The sequence below is a fragment of the Aptenodytes patagonicus genome, chromosome 14 (genome assembly GCF_965638725.1).
Source record: "Aptenodytes patagonicus chromosome 14, bAptPat1.pri.cur, whole genome shotgun sequence".
NCBI classification, from domain to species: domain Eukaryota; kingdom Metazoa; phylum Chordata; class Aves; order Sphenisciformes; family Spheniscidae; genus Aptenodytes; species Aptenodytes patagonicus.
In genome coordinates, this window is record NC_134962.1 from 16327966 (window position 1) to 16349148 (window position 21183).

A 21183-nucleotide genomic window follows, 5' to 3' on the forward strand; every position below is an offset into this window, starting at 1 on the left:
CGTCACGCAGAGGTTGGCCAGGGCCAGTGGCTTTCTTCCAAGGTGTATGGCCACATTCTGCAAAGCTCAGGTTTCTCCATAAGTATGCTCAGATCCCATAGACTTTGTTACATCTTCGAAGTTATTAAGTACACGCTAAACCCTAAGGCCCATAAATGCTTTACAGCACTGGGCCTTTTATAACTTGCATGATTTATGGCTATGATTCGCTATGGGATCAGAGCAGCCACATAAGGGTATAATAAAACAAGATATTTCTTCATGACTTATTTTTAAGTGGAGAAAATTAATAGGAAACATAATTTGTGGTTTTTTCAATTATCATTATTTTTCTAGGTTTTATAATATCTTGTAAATCTTGTAAACAAGATTTTTCTGGGAAAAATCTGATGATGTGATTGAGCTGGTCAAAAGTGACAGCAGAAGTTCTTCCCCCCTAGGTCATACAATAAACAACACTGTAGAACTCAGTGGGGAGAACTCACTCACAGCTTTTGGGAAAATAAACCATTTGAGAAAAGAATCAGGAAAAAAGAAAAAAAGACCATCTAAGTTCTATTTGAGATAGCATTTTTCCACTCAGACAACTGCAATCTTAGGTATTCTGGTATCAGAGGCAAAGTGCTGGAAACAAAAGAATTGTCAGAGGTACGTTGCTAAAGCTGCACAACATGACAGAAAACCGTTGCTGAGATTCGTATCCTTGCGTCTCTTCTACATGCAGGTTTTGACCAACTTTGGTTTTCATGACGATGGAATTTTTCTTCCCCAAAATGGAAAGTAAGAACCTCTTCCTAAGCCTATTGCTCTGCTACAGTTTGCTCAGAGCTGCCAGTTCTCATATGGTAATTGAAGAGAAGACAGAATGCAACCTGTCAAGAAGCAACAAAATGAATCTCCAAGATCTCCCACCCATCTCTATAGTAGGTTAGTAAAATCTGCCATTCGGTGCCAAATTAAGAAGATTTGCAGAAAATATAATTGTCAATTAATATGGATTATTTTGATAGCTTACTGCAACATTGCAATTTCATACAAATGCCTTAGTAGTATGCAGAACTGCAGTGGCAATGCAGCCACAGCATCCAAGAACGGCAATGTGGCAAACCACAGTTTAGAGTAAAAAAAAAAATCAGACAACTTATTTTAGTTTTACAGATTTCACTTCAGGTCCTATCATACTGTAAGTCTTTTTATATTGAAGATATATTCTTCTGTTAATATGGGCATCAATCTTCTTTTGAAAGTCTAGTGCAAATAGAAAAAGTGAACATAATTTTTTTTTTCAGGGTCTGCTCTTGTAGCAGAGAAATCAACAGTTCTCTAAGGTATTAATATAACCTCAGTTCACCTGTGTGCCAAGCGATCTTTAACCAGGGGAAGAAAAGAGCACTGCAAGGGAGAGCCAGAGGTCATCTGTTTAACCAAGACAGGACCAGTTATGTCCCTACCGTTACTGGCAGGTGACCGTCTGTCATGTTAGGGAAGAACCTTGTTAGGGCAATGCTTAACTCTTTTCTTCACAAAATTTTTTCCTAGTGTCTGCCCTAACTCTTTCAATGTAATTTAAGCCAACTTTTTTCTTTCAAGAAACTTACAGGTATTTGGGGATAATTAGCTGCAGAACGTCATTCATAACTGTATCAAAATTTTAATAATTCAAAAAATAAAGGTTCTCTTGTTTAGCTCCTTTCTACAGGCTTTTAGGACTTTTGCTTAAAGCAGGTTGGTTTCTTACCCCGTTTCCAGTATTTTCTCTGCATTCTTGCTCAGGACAACATTTCTTTAAGGAGAAACAGTTGCCCCACACATGCATTTCCAATGAAATCTGAACCTCTGAATCCTGAGTTAACTCAAGGTTGTTTAACTGCAGGTTTATTAAAGCTTGTGCTGTTCTGCAGCCTCCCAAGCCATATCATTTCATGGTCCTTGTGATCCTAGATGCCACTTCCAATAATTTTTTTATTCCAATTAAAATCAGAGTTATAAAATACATTCCCTTCAGCTGATTTCTCTATCTTCTCACAAAAATGTGCCCATGCCTTAGACGTGGCAAATAGGCTACGTCATGCCATATTGCTTTGCCAACAGACATTGAAGATAGCAAAAATCCCCTAATGCTGTCGGGTCCTTTTGCTTTGGATGGGTCTACAATGCCTCACAAAAACCCTTCCTCCCTGCCTGCCCCATTTGGTTGTCTGCAAGAGACACCTCCTCCCGCAGGAGCAGCGCATCCATGTATCCTCACCACTCCGCGGTGAAGCCTGGCTGCGCTGCTTTCCCATTTTATAGTCAACAGAGAGAGATGAAGCAATTAGCCAAGGTAAGAAAAGAAATCCACAGCAGACTAAGGGGCTGAATCTAAGCAAACAGCATAACCTCCAGCTCACCTTTACACTCGTTCCTCTCCTACATGCAAACAGAATGAACATTTGACACTGAAAATGCAAGAATAATTCAAAAGAGCAATCTTGGCTTAACACTCACCTCCCGTAGTCCACTTGTCTTGGCTGACTATTCCAAAAAGGAAAACACAGATGCAAAACCCACTGTAACACCGTTGGCCAGGGCTGCACTCACTTTCTTGGGGCACGAGGCATTTCCAGAGGTATCCCAAGGCCTTTCTGCAGCCCACTTGTTCAAACGCAAGAGGCCAGTCTGATCCTCCACTACCCCACACCTAAAGAAAATTGAAAAAATATGACGTGAGTAATAAAACTGAGACAAATCATTCCTGTTTTTCTCATTCAATAGTATCTGACCTAAGTTTTGAAATAGTTTATTTTGGAGCTGAAATGGCACATGCTCAAACCTTTCTGGGTTTTATTTCAGACAACCAGGAGCCACATTACCTCTATCACTTATTAACTAAAATAATTGAATTATAACTTGATAAACTAAATATAAATTAATCTAAGCATGCGTTAATGCATGGTATATGAAGAGCGTTTGAAAGTCCCTAGCCATGACCTTTCAAGTGGGTGGAGAAAGAAGGTGCAGGAGAAGGGACACGCACTGACGTTGTTTTGGGATTCAGGTTACCAGACCAAGGGACCTTCCAGCCCTGCTGATACCTCCTGCTGAGAGCAGGAGGATGACAGGAGGTATCATCATTTTCACTGAAGCGAGCTGGGAATAACGTCACCTGCCTCACTCCAGCATATTGTGAGACATAACTGGAGGCCCATCCTTTTCCCCGGATTTTTGCTGGGCTCTGTGCATTACGCAGCAGCCGGATGAAGAAAGGGAGCTGTGCCCTTCACGGCGCCAGGTGCTGAAATGAGTGGGAAAAGTTGCTAGAGGGAGAGAGACTGCCTTGGAGACAGTCCTGCAGAGGATGGAAACAGGTCGAAATGGGAGAAACTAACGCAGACAGGGGAAAGCAGCTGGAAAAAGCAGCCAGACAGAAGCGGGAAGGGCAGGCGCAGAGGTGGCTCCTCCAGCGCTGCCACTGCTCCCTCTGCCTGCAGCCCCAGCAAGGCCCCTGCAACACTCGGGGGAGAGGATGAAGCCACACGTGGTAATATTTATTATAACAACAGTGTCGTGGCAAAAGGCTGACAGGCTGGTCTTTCCCATCACCGCCACAGAAACAATTAATTTAGAGTAAATATTAAGAGAGTGTTTAAATAACCACAGCCTCCTCTCCCCTCCTGATACTGTCAATTTCTTTACGATTTATGAGTTATAATTTGTCATGCTGATATACCTAATCTATTTTTGTATAAGCTAACAGAAAAATTTCTTGTCAGCTTGATTTAAACATTCTGGATAGAGCTTTCTATATCAGTGACATTTTCTTATACCAAATCCTGTTCCTTCTTGTTGGCTACACAGAACAGAGACGAAGGCACTCATGTTACAGCTCAGTTTTTAAATGTTGCTGTAGCCATACTTGAGTAATAAAACTCATTTGCAATCAGCTGTTTACACACCGGTCAATCAATCACAGTGCTCATCGTATCAAAAAATGATATGTCTGGCTCAAATTCAATAAAACCCAAGGCTGGGTTGAATCACATCTTAAAAGGTAAGCGAAGGATTTGCTAGTATCAACTAGTAAAACATGCAATCATCTAATTAATACATGCTTTTTATAGCACTTCAAATCGCAGTTGTATCAACAGGGGTTAGAGGTGTGTGTGATCAATATTTTCACAAGCCTATATTACATTTCCCCATATTGTCACAGATGAGGTTTGTAAGGAGCTGGTCGGTTGGGCAGCTGTTGAAAACACAGTAGGTAGAGCATGAGGAATATGAGATTAGAGTCCAGTTGGGAAAAGCAGGTGTTTTACCCAACCCAGAGGAACTATAAAAGAGACAATTACAGCACTCACCTGTCAAAAAAAGCATCTCTACATTTCCCTCTCATCTGCCCACCAGGCATCATTCGCTTCTTTACTGAATTGCCTGGAATAAAGCGCATTTACATCACGCCAATGTTTAAATCGCTGTTAATGACATTATATACCCTTTAACTGAATGTTATCAAAACAATTTTATAGGCAAAGCAATCCAGACAATCCTGTACAATAGAAAGTTAAATTAATGTAGAATTAAATGGCTTAAAAGCATCTTGATTACCATCAGAAAGTTTCAAAGGGCAGCATAACAAGGCCAACATAATCTGCCAGCTGGAACTGAATCTAAACCACTAATCCTAGTCAGTGCAATGCCTTTTTTAAGACGTGTTCTTATTAAGTGACAGTAACTTTACATGCTTGAAGTATAGTTTTTCCTCCCACTGTTTCTTAGAGATTTATACCCCTAACTGTAATGACGCAAGGATAATAAATGAAACCTCCCCCAAAACAGCCCAAAATGTGTATTCTTCATTCTGTAATTCTGTAAATCCTGGCAATTACTAAATATTCAAAAAGATATGGATAGCAAATACTGGAACAAACAAGGAGCCACCATTCATCGGTGGGCATATCTAAATTTTTTATCCCAATCATTCATTGCATACAGGTGGTGCTTATTACAAACCTCACACACACAGAATAAAGGTATCAAAAATACCACAACAGATTAGTGAGCTGGGAAGCGTCTCACACTTTAACAGTCTTGCTGTGTTAGATCCCAAGACAAGTCTTAGTCATGGAGTTTATTTAGAGTAATAAATAGCATTAGAGCTGATAGGATAATAACAACAACAACTGCAGTAAATGCTAGTAGCCCTCAAAGGATAACATGAGGAAGTTCACAAATACTAGTGATTTGATCTAAAGAAAAAAAAATTTACATCAGGCATGAACACCTCCCCCTAAATTTACTAGATCCAAGATTCAGCTCTACAAATATTCACAAACCTTTCAAAGCTACAGGCACATTAATGAAACACCTTTGCAAGTAACGTTTTGTAAAACAAGATGGTAGGTGAAAAAGGACCAAAGAACTGAAGAATGAAAGGTGGCATCATACAGATGAAGAGTTTATGCCAAATCAGCAAAGAGTTTTTTGCTTGTGCAAACCAGCATACACTTTTTAATTCCTTCCAAAATTATGCAGGTTACACCACCTTTTAACAGAAAAAAAAAGGGACTTCTAAAGGTTTTTCCTATTTTTGTTCATGTGACTAATGTGCATAAGTACCCCCATCTTTTACACAGAGACCTTTAATTTTATTTCTCTGAAATTATTTTCCTTGTTTGCATCTGACCAAACATTGTGTAAAAAAGCTCTCCTAAAATAGAAACATCAGTGCTCTTCTGCTTCGCATGAGCAACAGTGACAGCACGAGTTCAGACACACTATGTGTAAGTGAGGATGGCTCCTAGAGATGAACGTCTTCACTGCAAAACATGCAGTGATGAGATGGCAATGCAGGTTATCTGCCTTTTCTCACACAAAAGTAGTATTAAGCATCTCAATTAAATAACATGCTGTAAAACTGTTTTAACATTATGTTGTGCTATTCTCTTTGAAGATTTAACTAAAAGATCCCAGAAAGTCAGCAGGAAAGAGGCAGAGAACAAGAAATCTTCCAAGGTAGGTGGCTGTTCAGAAAACAATGTTGAATTAGAATGGTTTATTACTTCTATAGTTTTCCTCAGTGCATTCATTTGCAAGGCTTTTACAGCCATTCCCCAATTCAAATAATTTACATACCGTTTGAAGCTCTAAATACTGTAAAAACAGATGCAAAAGATTAATGGTGGAAAGAAAACTCTGTGATCTTAGATTAGTTAGAGGTTATTGTTCGGGTTTGGGAGGTCTTGTTGGTTTTGATTTTGCTTTTGGTTTTTACAGTCCTCTCTTACACAAAAAGTACTTTAGCCTTGAGCCGGTTTAAGTATTTGTAAAATCATTTAGGCATCCACCATAAAGAGGTATCGTTCCCAGTCACATCATGTGGGTTAACTGTACAGGCTCTGCAGCCCAGGGACACAAACTCACTATCTGCTGATTTTTAACTGCAGGTGCCAAAAAATTAAAGTAGAGGCATACAAAGAAGTTGGTATTTTGTTGAAAATGTTAACTAGTAATTTTATCAGATCAGTAGATTCAGATTGATAGGTTTCCTTAATGTGATGTTACCCATAGGTCTCGAATGTGAAGTGTTATTACATGGGCTGGACTCCTATATTTTAAAGACTGTCTAGAAGAGTAGAAAATAGCATTTTTACTTTATTTTTAATATGTCATGATAGCCATTTACAGCCAAACCAGCCATTGCTGCAACCAGAAGCATTTAGAGCTCCTTCTTTTTCTTTCTAATTGATGTCTTGTGTGGTTAACATTCCTTGAAACACTTTCTAAATTCATAGGATGACCCAGGTTGAAAGGGGCCTCAGGACACCATTTAGTTCCACCTTCAGGTCAAAGCAGGACATTCTTGCGATCAAACTTTGTCAAAGTATTTTGGCTTAAAAGCTCCTAAGGCACTTAGAGACCACAGAACATTTTACCTTAAAATTGAAACTCCTGAGAAACTACAAAGTTACAAAAGTGCATAGGGAGCCTGTAGCTGGAGGGCTCCAGAGATCTCTCCCATGTCCCAGGCACATGCTGATCAACCCAAAGCTTTCCACCTTTCCAGACCACAGATGGAGAAGCAGCACTCCTTGGGTAGGCTGAGAGATCTTTTTCAGCTCACTTACCTGTGTCTGCAGTTAAGGATTCCCATGCACAAATCTGATGCACAAAGGATTACCGAGCTCCAAAGGCAGCTTGACAAAAAAACCATGTGAGGTAGAGCATTGCCGAGTCACCTCCCCTCCCTCTCAGCCTCACAGCTCAGGAAACAAAGTGGGTACAAGCCCCACAGATTGACAGGGAGGTTTCACTCTTTCATTTGAAAAGTTTGGGGCTCCAAGAGTAATTCCTTACTTTGTTTTACTGATAACATCGTTGTCTTTGCAGATTCTTGCATCCCTTTCTTTGCTGCTGCCACATTCTTCCCTACAGAGCATTTTCCAACACTCTATCCAGTCATGTTTCTAATTGCTTAAAATATGCGGCTCATGAGGTTTACCATTTTGCTCCGTAGGTTCGTCTCAAGCCAGCATTTCCCATGATCCAGTCCCACCACATCTCTATATTGCTACTAATATAGGTCTCACTGCTAGCAACTGCCTACTCATCTCAAGCCAGAAGCTCCCACGATGCACTTCTTTGCACCTATGCTTTATTCTGACCCATACTCATTTTACGTTTATATGAAATTTCATGTTTTTTCTTCTAGAAAAATGCTGAACCAAAGACATCTCTGAAACCAAGGCCCACACCAGCTGCTGACTGTGTGCCAAACTTCAAAATCTGCAAACCACACTTGAATTCGTGTTGTAACTACTGTGCTTTGTGCAAATGCAGAATTTTTCAGACCATCTGCCAATGTCTAATGTTAAACCCAAAGTGCTAAGCCAAACTGGGAACACAATAAGGCTTCTGTCTTTCATTAGCTTCTCAAGTGTATATTTCAAACTGCCCCATGTGTATAGCAATCAAAGTGGAGAGCTTTGAAGCTGGCAGCTTGGATTTGCCCCTCTTAATATTAAATGGACAACGGGTTTTTTTCATGGGGTTAATGCTATCATGAACCAGATGTTTTTTCAGGGAGTAGACAACCAGGGAGATTGACATTGAACTGGTATTTTTAGCAAAACTGACCTGCATTTTAAGAAGAATTCTGGGTTCTTGTTGGTTTGGGGTTTTCTTGTTTGTTTGGAGTTTTTTTTGAAGGGTCATATTAACCACAGACTGCAGTATTGTCTAACCGGCACCGCAAAACCTGCACCAATGGCACACAAACGGCCACACTAACACGGGACTGGTTAATCCGGTGAGGACCCAAAGCTTGGATTTGCCCACAAGAACAGCACAGCACCAGCTTCCAGCACAGCCAAAATATCATGCTGAAAATGCAGGTTTCAGGGTTAACTCCCTTTTCATACATTCAGCAAAAACCAGGACGAGAATTTATATAGCTTATTCTACCTGAAAAGACAGACCCAAACCAATAAGGCAATTTTTTAATCACCCCCAGCTGAGCATCAGTACATCCCCTCCAGGGTTTTCAGACATTCTACCAGTAACCAGTATCTCCAAGATGTATAACATACATGTATATTTGAACCCTGAATGTATCTGTGCCTCATGACTTAAAAATGAGAATTTTTTCGCCAGCCATATCCATAGAAAGAGTCCTCAGCCCTTCTACTCCTGCTGCCAAGGACACAGTGCATACAGAGCCCAGAAGCAGGAACACATATCCAGGACTTTGAGGAAGAAAGGAAAGATCAGCAAAAAATGGATGTGTATCCCACATGCACATCTTGAAGAAAGCTATTACAAACAATCAATCTCTCTTTCTTTGCCTGTTCTTACTACGGGCAACTCCCAGCACCTACCCCAAGTGTGAATTTAGGTGGCAATCTCCATGTGCTGCATGCAACCAGTGACCACAGGAAAAAAAAAATATCGAATGCTGTATCAATCCTTAAAGTTGTATCAATCCTTAAAGGCTCAGAAACAGCTCGGAAGGTATGGATGAAGCTCAAGGCAGCAGCAAATAGGTGTCCAGAAGACATCTTTCTCTCGTTCCTGAAGCTCGTTGCCTTAATCTTGCGTTATCCAAGATGGCACAGGGGGAAACCCCTTCTTGGCTAAACTACCAGGAGAGATGTGTAGGTCACAGGAGAGCAAGGAGGGAGCAGACCCAGACGCTGTCCCCAGCATTGAAGACTCTTCATTTGCCAGACTCTAGCTCTTGCTTTTTACCTCCTCTCTGTTCCTCCACAATGTTCCTCTCCCCCACTCCTGTACACTCTTTTTTCTTCTGTGGGCCTTTCTTGATTTTAGTATATTCCCTTCATTCCACTGCTATTGCCAGTCACTACAGGAGCCTTGTGCACTGCCAGGGCTAAAACTCTATCTTCCGTGTTCACTCCACCTGCCTGCTAGATGTCTGCACCAGTGTCCCTACCAATGCTCTTTAGCTTTCACAGTCAGGTATTTTCTAACCATGAATTTCTAATCCCAATCCTGAATTTTCTAATGCTCTATGCAGGTCTAATTGAGAGAAAATTTCTTTACTGATTTATTTCTAAGCACAGCTGAGGGCCACAAAAATCTTCCAGGCAGGCCAAGATGGTACAGATGATATTCTAAAGGGGCTCAAGCCATATGAACTTTTTTTTCTTCTAATAATCAATCCAAAGCCCAGATTTCAAAACATAGGTCAGATTTTGACAAAAATGTTTGTTCATCTGAGAGATATATAGATGACAGAGATTAATCCAAGAAAGAGCCCAAATGATGACAGGATGTCATTGTGTTCCTTATCTTTTATAAAATATATCAGCTGTCATATATGATGCAAGCTTGAATTCTTTTAAATGTACATAAGTATGTCTTTTAATCAGATATCCTGGCTCAGGAATATGTAAGCCATTCAGTTATGATAAAAAGAAGATGAGAAGGAAGAATGATTGTCCTGGTTTCAGCTGGGACAGAGTTAATTTCCTTCCTAGTAGCTGGTACAGTGCTGTGGTTTGGATTTAGCATGAGAATAATGTTGATAACACACTGATGTTTTAGTTGTTGCTAAGCAGTGTTTATACTAAGACAAGGACTTTTCAGCTTCCCATGCTCTACCGACTGAGCAGGCTGGAGGTGCCCAAGAAGCTGGGAGGGGGCACAGCCAGGACAGCTGACCCCAACTGGCCAGAGGGACATTCCATACCATGGGACGTCATGCTCAGTACAGAAACTGGGGGGAGTTGGCTGGGGGGCAGTGACTGCTGCTTGGGGACTGGCTGGGCATCGGTCAGCGGGTGGTGAGCAACTGCATCATTTGGTTGTTTTTTTTCTTTTTTCCCCCTGGGTTTTTGTTTCTCTCTCTTTTTCTCTCTTCTTGTTTTACTTTCCATTACAGTTTATCATTATTATTATTAATTGTCATTATTATTATCATTACTATTATTATTATTATTCTGTTATTTCAAGTATTGAACTGTCTTTATCTCAACCCACGAGTTTTCTCACTTTTACCCTTCCGATTCTCTCCCCCATCCCACCGGGGGGGAGTGAGCGAGCGGCTGGGTGGGGCTCGGTTGCCGACAGGGGTTAAACCACAACAGTCGTTTTGGTGCCCAACGTGGGGCTCGAAGGGTTGAGATAACGACAGATCTGACCAGAGCGTGTTAAAATAGAACTGTTACAAGCATTTGATAGTCGCTGGTCACAATGTTCTTTTATTTGTTTGCATGGTTGTGTTACGGAGATCCTTGCTTGCAGTAGGTGTTCCCTGCGGTGCTGTTTATCGCTTCTGGGAGGCGGGTCAGGATTATCACTTTGCTGCACTGTGTAACATCCGCTGGCGATACGATAATATTGCTGGTAAATGGACTAATTCGCTGTTTGGATTAGGTATTGCTGTCCTCGCCGTACCTCGGGCGCCATCTTTTGGAAATTATTAATAATGACACCCTTCACCTTTTCTCGCAGAACGAATCTACCGGTGAGACCGCGGGGGATGCTTTCCCCCGTTCTTTCACCCTCCCTCTCTCCTTCAGGCGAGTTACACCAGTTCTCGAGAATTTTGAATATCCTTGGGACGTCCAAGCCAGCGTGCTCCTATTGCTCCGTCTCCTGCATGTGATTCAGGTCTTGTTTAAGGTTAAACAACTATTTAAAAAAATCACCCAGAGACCTGCCCCGAGGCTGGATAGTTCTGAGTGGCAGGGTGTGTGGGATGGTATGGGGCAAGTACCTAGGACAGTGGGCACCTCCAGTGTTTTGGAACTTCACCCCTGAACAAGTCCAGAATCCTGAAAAACTAGTAAAGTGGCTGTGGAGGAACTGTCCCGGGAGGTCCAGCAACTCAAAGAGGATATGTCCTACTCCCCACCTGTACAGACCAGTATCTCAGCCGTTAGGAGTCAGCGTCCCTCTGCTCAAGAGAGAGGATAGAGGATATAGTGGATACACACCACGGGCCACCCTGTGGTTTTACCTACGTGACCACGGAGAGAACATGAGGAAGTGGGATGGAAAAGCTACCTCGACTCTAGAGGCACGGGTACGTGAGTTGCAAGGAAAAACAATCACAAAAGGGGGTTCTTCCAGGAAAATTGCTGCTCCAGTTTCCAGTGAGCAGTTCCCCAGACAGAGTAGAAGGGCTGATTTTACTTCCAGTCTTAATAAAGGGACTTTTGATTCACATTTACAAGAAGTGAGTAACAGATATTATGACCAGGACTAGAGGGGCCCTGCCTCCAGCCAGGTGGAGGAAAGGGACAGCCGGGTTTACTGGACTGTGTGAATTCGGTGGCCTGGCACATCGGACCCACAGGAGTATAAAGCTCTAGTAGACACCGGTGCACAGCGTACCCTAATGCCATCAAGCTATATAGGAGCAGAACCCATCTATTTCTGGGGTGACGGGGGGATGCCAACAGCTAACTGTATTGGAGGCTGAAGTGAGCCTAACTGGGAATGAGTGGCAGAAGCACCCCATTGTGACTGGCCCAGAGGCTCCGTGCATCCTTGGCATAGACTACCTCAGGAGAGGGTATTTCAAGGACCCAAAAGGGTACCGGTGGGCTTTTGGTGTAGCTGCCTTGGAGATGGAGGAAATTAAACAGCTGTCCACCTTGCCTGGTCTCTCGGAGGACCCCTCTGTTGTGGGGTTGCTGAGGGTCAAAGACCAACAGGTGCCAATCGCCACAACAGTGCACCGGCAGCAACATCACACCAACCAGAACTCCCTGATTCCCACCCATAAGCTGATTCATCGACTGGCGAGCCAAGGAGTGATCAGCAAGACTCACTCACCCTTTAACAGTCCCATATGGCCAGCGTGAAAGTCTAATGGAGAGTGGAGACCAACAGTAGACTATCATGGCCTGAGCGAAGTCACACCGCCCCCGAGTGCTGCTGTGCCGGACATGCTAGAACTTCAATACAAACTGGAGTCAAAGGCAGGCAAGTGGTATGCCACAGTTGATATCACTAATGCATTTTTCTCAATCCCTACATTTACAATGGGCTTAGGAAACAGAATTTGGCCCCTTCTTTTACTAGGTAAAGATGTAGGTTCCTGTCAAGTTGTTTCAAAATTCTCATAACTATAAGAAATTGTCCTTGGTTGGTACTAAAAATCATATCAATAATTACACAGCAACTTCTCATGTAGAAACAATATCACTTTCTTACCAGGTTCTCCAGCTGGTCAGAAAAATTATATTTTACCAGGGTGGAGGGGAGCAGGAGGAGAGGAAAGGGAAGGAAGGAGAGCCAGAAATCAAACAAACAGCTGTTCTCTAGACAGCAGCTCCCACTCCAGCTTTGCAGAATCACAGAATGGTTGAGGTCGGCAGGGACCTCTGGAATTCACCTGGTCCAAGCCCCTGCTCAAGTAGGGCCACCTAGAGCAGGTTGCCCAGGACCATGTGCAGACAGATTTTGAATATCTCCAAGGAGGAAGACTCCACAACCTCCCTGGGCAACCTGTGCCAGTGCTCAGTCACCCTTGCCATAAAAAAAAAAGTTTCCTGATGTTTGACTCTCTCCAGTCTGTCCCTGTCTCTCTCGTACCGGAGAGCCCCGAACTGAACACAGCACTCCAGGTATGGCCTTAACAGTGCTGAGCAGAGGGGATCACCTCCTTGACCTGCTGGCAAGTCCTCCTAACACAGCCCAGGACATCATTTGCCTTCTTTGCCGCAAGGGCACGTTGCTGGCTCATGTTCAACTTGGTGTTCACAAGGATTCCCAGGTCCCTTTCTGCAGAGCCGCTTTCCAGCTGGGTGGGCCCCAGCATATAGTCATGCATGGGGTTGTTCCTCCCCAGGTGCAGGACTTCGCGCTTCTCCTTGTTGAACTACATGAGGTTCCTGTCAGACCATTTCTCCAGACTCTCAGTGTCCCTCTGGATGACAGCATGACCCTCTGGTGTATCAGCCACTCCTTCCAGTTTTGTGTCACATGCAGACTTGCTGAGGATACACTCCGCCCCATCATCCAGATCACTAATGAAGATGTTAGCCACAGCTTGCGGCTGTCAGTTAAGGAAATGAAAAGTGCTGAGATCCACAATGAGGAGCTAGAGACATGGAAGTTTAACCAGCGGAGTACAGGATGGTGCATGTATGCAATGAAGGAAGAGGAAAGATCTTTTCATATGAGAACGAGGGGATTTGTTTTTCAACACATACTTTTTAATATAGCATTTATACGTAGTGCATTTTGACACATTTGATTTATTAATCATTATTTTTGTAATTGATTAGAAAGAGGTTACACTTTCTTTGCCATTCATCTATCACACCAAAGAATATATATAATCAAGTACTCTGAAATTGTTATCAGCCTTAGTGACTTTACATTTCTGGGTAAAGATCGCATTGCATGAGGTATTGATAGGATACAGAAATCAGTAAAACATGTATACCTAATATTTGCCTCCTGTATTTAGTCTGAACAGATATTTATATTGAGGAATTGTTTGTAAGTGTAAGAGTTCCCTAAGGGACCTATCTGAAACATCATCAGCACACAGATGATAAAACATACGCATGACAAAGATGGAGTGTTTAATTTTTAGTTGTCACGTACCAAAATGTCTCCACTGAAAATGTATTGGAAGTCAAGCTTAGAGACAGACCCAGTAACGCTCTGTGACAGTAATTTTGCTCCTAGAAACTAATGGAAATTTTACCCTAATTACAGCTTAGTAGGATTAAGCACAAATAAATCACTATTAGCTTTTCTGAATATTGCCTATCTTGTGTGAATTTAAAACAGATACTGTATTTTCCCATCCAAAGTCCTGACTTGATTGCTTATTGTCACACTCAAAGACCATAAAATCCAAGTTTATCCCGATGGATAAAACAAATGGTAGAATTAACATTTTAATGGCTATACCAAACTAGCTCTAAACACCTCATAGTTTTCCAGGCTAATTACTGAAACTGTCTGGGAGACCCCAGAAGGAAAACAAACAACTCCCCATGTCAGTCTTTAGGATATTCTCACAGAAGGAAAGATTTGATGGAAGGTAAAACAACTTTTTCCAAGTTCTATAGATGAGTCAACAGTATCTGTGATGCTGCTTTGGCTGAGGGCGATGAAAGATTCAATAAAGTCTCTTTGAGATGCAGAGATAGTGCTAACCTCATGATGAAATGAATTATAGGAGAACCAGATGGAGATTTGTATAACCAAACTGAGGAGCCAAGGAAGAAGTTGTATGTGCCGTGCCCAAAGCTGACTCTGTGGGAGCTCTATTTTACAGTGCAAAAATTACATCATCTTAGTCCTACGGCAAACATGCTTCTTGGGTATTGTGGGACACACTATTCATGAGATATGGCAGTCTTGAGGTCACTCACTGTATGGGTGTAGACACTAAATGACATCCAAAGCCAATGCAAAAAAGTATTAAATCATAACATTTTTCATCAAAGCATTTCAAGCTGAATTACACCATTCTATGGCCAGAAGTGACTCTATAAACACTAAATAGACCAATTCAGCATTTGTTCATATCCAGCATCTTATTTAACTCAGACATGACTACGAGTTGAAGAATCAGGGCTCAAAGAAAATAATTAAAAACAGACTCCCCTAACAAATGCATGAGTGCTTCACATGTTTTTCTGTCTACTTGAGCTCTGAACTGTTGCCCTTCTGGACAGCCTTCTCCACACGGCTATCTCCACCATACAGAAGGAAATGCGTGGGATGGCCTGCTATGATTACTGCATTGCAAAATCCCAATTGCCACTGTAATACCTGGAACAGATTGGTCACAGACACTTAATTTCCAAAACTGAAAGTGCTCGGCAAACAGATACTAATTTCCAAACAGAAACATAATCTTAGATTTTTTTTGTAGTACATTTAATAGTTGAAATAATTGCTTCCCATGTCAGATGCAAACCACCTCAACCACTGCATGCTTTTCTAACTGGGGGGGTGAGAAAGTCCCATGTCACTTTTGATGGGCACGCCACCAAAGGCTGAGTGGAGTCCCCCAGTCTGCTAAAGGCTACGGTTAACAAGCCACAACGTAGTCATAATAATGCAACTAGGGGCATCACAGGTGGCCCCACTGGGCAGTGCTGAATCTTGGCCTTCCATGAGCGGTTCTTTCGTCTCTGTTCATACAATCTCCACTCTGAGCTGTTCCAGCTTTCGTTTTGCCAGTATCCAGACCCCACTAGGTATTTTTCAATGGCATCATCAGCTCCCATCAACGCAGATATAGCACAAAGCACAGGAACACACACAATAGACCCACAATGCATTTCCTCACTCTTAGTAGCTCCTTGAGCCTGTAAAATGAGCCACAAGATTTCACTTCCCTCACCCAAGCTAGTTACACAGACAGCTACAGGACCTGTTCTAATATCCCAGTACTCATAACATGCTTAATGCCATTCTTGAACACAACAAAGACAATACCTGCTCCAGAAAGCTCCAGATTAGAGATCCTGAGATGTTCTGCTGATAATTTAACATGTTTTAATGCTCCCGATTTCTTCGGATCCAACACTATATCGAGGATCCTGAAGTCAGCAGGAGCTTGCAGCTCTGTTGTTGTTTAGCTATTTCCAGTACATTGAACAACAGTGAGAGAAGTTTTATACCTAGAGAGGATTTGGTAGAATTTTCTTCCCCTTCCCCAGCAAATTACCCTGATCTGGGGGCCAAAACACCCACATGTCAGTCTGGCATGCCAGGCTAGTTTAGGTTTTTCTGGTCCTCCAGAATCACAGGTATTTTCTGCTTCTTGCACAGTTATATTTGAAGGAGCTAAGAAAAGGGATATGAAAATCTGCACACACACACCCTCTTTTTCCCCTCCGGTAACTGACTTTCACAAAAGGACCAGTTCAGCAGCATCAGCGTAAGTGCCCAGTGCCATCTTAGACACATCAGGAACACCCATGCAAGGCTGGCAGAGGTGACATGGGACCTATAGGGGACCATCCCCATCTGGAGCAGCAGCACAAGGCCAGAGACACACTAGGCTACCTGAAAAAGCAATCAACCACTCTCAAAGTGCCCTTCATAAATTTTGCAGATTACTTTCTGAGGTAAAACAAAGATTTTATTGGCAAACTTCTCAGATGATAGCTAGATGGCCAACATACAGCTAAGTCCCTCTCCCACCTCTCCCAGAAGAAAAAGGAGGTGTTAGTCATTTCTGCAAGATTTTTTGAGTGAAATGAAAAAAATATTACAATTGCTGCATGGCATATGCACACGTATTTCTACCCAGGAAATCCTTTAAGATTAAATTCTGGCCTGAAATATGGGAGCCCTAAAATGGCTGTAATAGTGTCCTAACACAATTCACACATGGCATTCATTTAATACATATAAAGGCAGGAAAAGACAAAAATATACCCTCCCTAGTGATCCAGTTCAGGCCCCTTTGAATCAGTGGAAACCTTCTATTGACTTCAATACACTTTAATAAACACCTTCACCGCTCACTCTCTACCATCAGGTAGATTTAGCTAATAGCAGTGTTCTTGAGCTACCCTTGCTATTTTGGGCAGTTTCCTCAGCCAAAATGTCATTCATGATCTTATATGGGCTTCCCTTCACTCTGCGCAGCTGCCTCAAACATGTAAACAACAGTATTCTACACCTTATAACAGCAATAGCCAGAAATCAACCATGAAATATACGGTCTCACTCTTCCCTGTGTTCCATAACAAACAAGTGTGGCATTTTAAAAAAACATATAAATTCATTAAAGGCTAATGGTCTTTCACCTATTGGTGAAAGACAGTAATTCTTTAGTCTTCTAGAATGGAAATGGGAGCAGATGCATTCAAAGTAATTCAACAGCCACAGGTCCCTCACTCCGAAAAGGCCTCAGAAATATCTGGCAGAGCCAGACCACTTTAAGCTAGAAGGTTTTAGTATTTAAAAGACCTTCCTGCTATAAAGCTGTGATTCAATTCATAATAATTTCTCCATTTGGGAAGCAAATATTTGGAGCGCTACATGAGCATACCAGATGGTTTACTTCCCTTTATTCTCTTCAACTTGTTCAACATCCCTCCATCACTACTGCTTTCTTCTAAGTGCAAGGATTTGGTCAGAGATGTCATTCTTTATCCACAAAAATGGCATCTCGGTGGCAGATCAGACCGTATCACAGGCAAAGGCCTTCACTGCCAAAAAGGGTCAAAAGGAGTTTGTATTCAGTTAATAAAATACATGTAGGAAGCAAGTTTTGGAGGGGAGGAAAAACAGGATCACCAAATGTTTGTTCTGAGTGGAAATCAAGTTAGTAATGCAAAGCAGATACCTACAATAAGCATTGGCTCAAAACAAAATCTGGTGTCAGCCTGAAAACTAAGCATTTAAAGGTGCTTCCAACATCTGCAGTATTGCAACTAAGATGCTGTTCAGTTTACTTCTAAAATGCTGCTGTTACATCAGGGAAAAGGAGCACATGCCAATGAATGTGGCCCATTTAATATTCCCTTATGGAAATGATTTCCCAGTTGATGAAACCAAAACCAGAGTGCTACAGAAAAGTAACAGATTTGCTGAAAAGTGTCTCTGGACTCTACAGATGGAACAAGAGGTAAAAACTTTGCTATAGACTTTCTAAATATCCTGAAGAGTTTAATCTCTCCGCTATGGAATTTCAGGGAATTAGACAAGCAGAAGGGATGTCAGTCCCCATTCAGTTCAAAAGGATGCTGCAGAACCTTAAACCCTTTTTGTTTTCATCCTATTAATGTCTGGAAGTATTTTTCCACAGGACTTTTTTTTTTTTCTCTCTTCTTCTTTCAGTCTTTTGTTTGGTTTCGCTTTTTCTAAGTTGGCATGCAAACCACAAGCGCTCATGAAGGGTTAGTGATTTTAAAAAAGAAAAAAAACCTTAATTGTAATTGATGCTTCTTATAGTTATACAATGTTGTCCAGTGGCAAACAATGCTACTGCAAAAAACTACTTAGGCTTTACAGTGTACACTTACTATATTTGATTTATCTTAACAAAAAAGCCCCAAAGGCTAAAAACCACAATTGGCTTCTGAGAAACTTCGTATCATCTTCAAGAAGAACCACTGCTATGAAAACAAGCTCAGTCGTGAATCACAGAGTCATCAGTAGAACATTCATTTACCCATCCTTTGTTCTCTGCTCACAGCGATCCGTATTTCCTAAGGCTCTCTGTACACCTCCAATCTCCATGTCACATCTAGCCGTGCGAAAAAAATAAAGAGCAGGACCTAGCAAGACTGTATTGCAAATCAGTTGCTTTTTAAAAGTCATGGAGTCTAGCGTATCTGGTTGAGATAAATGGAGAAAAATGTACAGCCTGTACTCTTATCACTTCTGACTCAACAGTGGAGGGAAAACAGGGGCAAGAGTTGCCATATTTAAAAGAGAATAGTATTTTCACTGGTAACAATAAGGAAAGCAGTAACAGAAAATGAATCTGAAAGACATTTGAGGAAATATGTCGTTACTCTTCTTGGCCAAATCAGAGACCTGTCTAAAGACTAGGAGTACAATCCTTCATCATTAATTTCATTTTACCACGAGGTTCAATTATTTGCAGGGGCAGGCTGCCCAAGAAGACAGTGCTCGTTACCATCCTGGGACAGCCTAACCACACTAAAGGCGGCGGGCCAGTGGAAACTAGTGAAGATGTTAAAAAACAAACTGAAACTGGACATAGCATTAAACAAGAACTTTTCCCAGTGTGGTAACCAGGTCTGTTTTAGCACTACTTTATTACTGGGGTATTTTTCCTGACCTACTTAAAAATCCCTGTTAAATTAATAACTAGGAATGGCTAAATTTGAGGAACAGCTATTAACTAGAATGGACTTCGGCATTTCCCAGTTCTCAGCCAGTGGCTGCCAGTATTTGGGGGATAGGGGGGTGGGGGGGAAGCTATAAATCTGAGTCAATTCCTATTTTATGAAAAAGAGCACACACCACCTCTCCACATTCCTCTGACATACAGTACACACTTTCCCAAACTGGACCTCATTTATGCACAGATGGAAATCTCAATTCTTTGATTTTGCAAAGCAGATGAGATGTTTCAGACCTGGTCAAGCCGCTGGTGTCTGGACACTTCCCTGACTCGTCTATGGAATCACGATTTCATGTGCTTAAAGCCTCTGGAGTTTGAACAGGGGCTAAACAACATGAGTTTGCATTGGGCTCTCCAGGCATAGTTTTGCACACAGAATCTCTCACTAGAAATATTTTCGGAAACTCAGGAGCTGCTGCCCCTGTGCCTAATGTTTACCGCACTTCCCAAGAGCTCCAACAACCAGGAAACACAAGACCTCAAGTCTTCCAAGAAAAAACAAATGTACATATGTATATACATACACAAATAGATTTCTCTACACATTCAACGCATGAATTCTGCAAGGAACCTGTAATGATTGTAAACAGAAATGTAGAAAAAAAAGGTCCTGACCCACTACCCAACATACAAAATGACAACAAAGCATCATTAACACAGAACCACTGGCTGCTAGGCCCCACTCAAAAACACTCTCGACAAATCTTCCCAAAAAAATTTTCAAACAAAAAAGCGCACTGCTATCATAACACACTGTACATCGATCACCCAATGGAATATGTATTTAGATAAGTTCAGGGTATCAGCTAGCCCTTTCATCTTTAACTTCTGTGAGACTGCAATTCTTTGAGAATTGAGTCAAAAGTTTCTGGGTTAAGTAACAGAGGACAGACCAACTCAGGTGGCTCTGTGGTAGGCATCTGACAAAGACCACCCGATCAGAATAGGAAGTAGCTGAAAATTTCTTTAGATAGCAGGAAAAAGCCTCTTGATAGCAAACCCTGGCAGACTTCATCTCAGCCACTCTGGCATCTGCTGAAAGGGCAGTAGGTTTGTGCACAAGCAATCCAGGAGACGTACGGAGAACATCAAGGCCAATCGCTTGACACAGGTGGTCAATGAGCCAACTAAGGGAGATGCTCTGCTGGATCCATTACTCAAAAAACCCAAACAAAACTTATCAAAGACAGAAAAGTGAAGGCAGCCTTTCCTCCAGAGACTGTGAAGTGTAAGGTCCTCGACTGCCCACGCAGTAAAGCAGCCAAACTTTATCCAGAGCTGTACCAACAAAAGCAGAGCCAGCAGGTCAAGAGAAGGGATCCTTCTCCCATTTGGCACTTTAAAGACACCTGCATCCAGTTTTGGCTCCCCAGTATAATGACAATATTGACATACCTGAGGGCATCCGAGTACAGAGGGCCACCAAGATGGATCAGGGGACTGAAGCACAGGACGCACAAAGAGACCAAGACCTGGGTTTATTCAACCTGGAGAAGGTGAAGGGGGATTTATTGCTGCCTATGACTACCTAATGCAAGCATGAAGTGAAGATGGAGCTAGACCCTTCTCAGAGGTGCAGAAGGATAAAATGAGCATAGGCTACAACAGGAAATTCCAGTTAAATGTACAGAAAAATATTTTCATCTAGGGGATGGTCAAATATTGGGAGACAAGCCTAAGGAGGTTGTGATCTCTGACCCCAGAGACAACTGAAACTCACCTGAGCAAGCTGATCTCCAATCTGATCTAATTGGCCCTAACTGTATGAGGACAGGGATGAACCAGAGACCTCCAGGTGGCCCTTCCTAACTATTCTATGAATCCATGATCCAAGTCCAACAGCAGAATTACAACCCTGTACTTCGGGATAG

General features: G+C 42.0%; 1 protein-coding gene across 1 annotated transcript; it reads left to right on the top strand.

Annotated features, from left to right (window-relative positions):
• Positions 1-746: 746 nt before the first annotated feature.
• Positions 747-7867, top strand: ASIP (agouti signaling protein). Its single transcript, XM_076351990.1, has 3 exons — positions 747-927; positions 5933-5994; positions 7691-7867. Exons 1-3 carry the CDS (start codon positions 747-749, stop codon positions 7865-7867), a joined length of 420 nt encoding a protein of 139 aa, XP_076208105.1.
• Positions 7868-21183: the final 13316 nt, after the last annotated feature.

Excerpts from the sequence above, each read along its gene's own strand:
- ASIP (XM_076351990.1), top strand. The coding sequence starts at position 747 with ATGACGATGGAATTTTTCTTCCCCAAAATGGAAAGTAAGAACCTCTTC. Across the intron at positions 928-5,932 it reads CCCACCCATCTCTATAGTAG|ATTTAACTAAAAGATCCCAG; the intron begins GTTAGTAAAATC and ends TTCTCTTTGAAG. Across the intron at positions 5,995-7,690 it reads AGAACAAGAAATCTTCCAAG|AAAAATGCTGAACCAAAGAC; the intron begins GTAGGTGGCTGT and ends TTTTTCTTCTAG.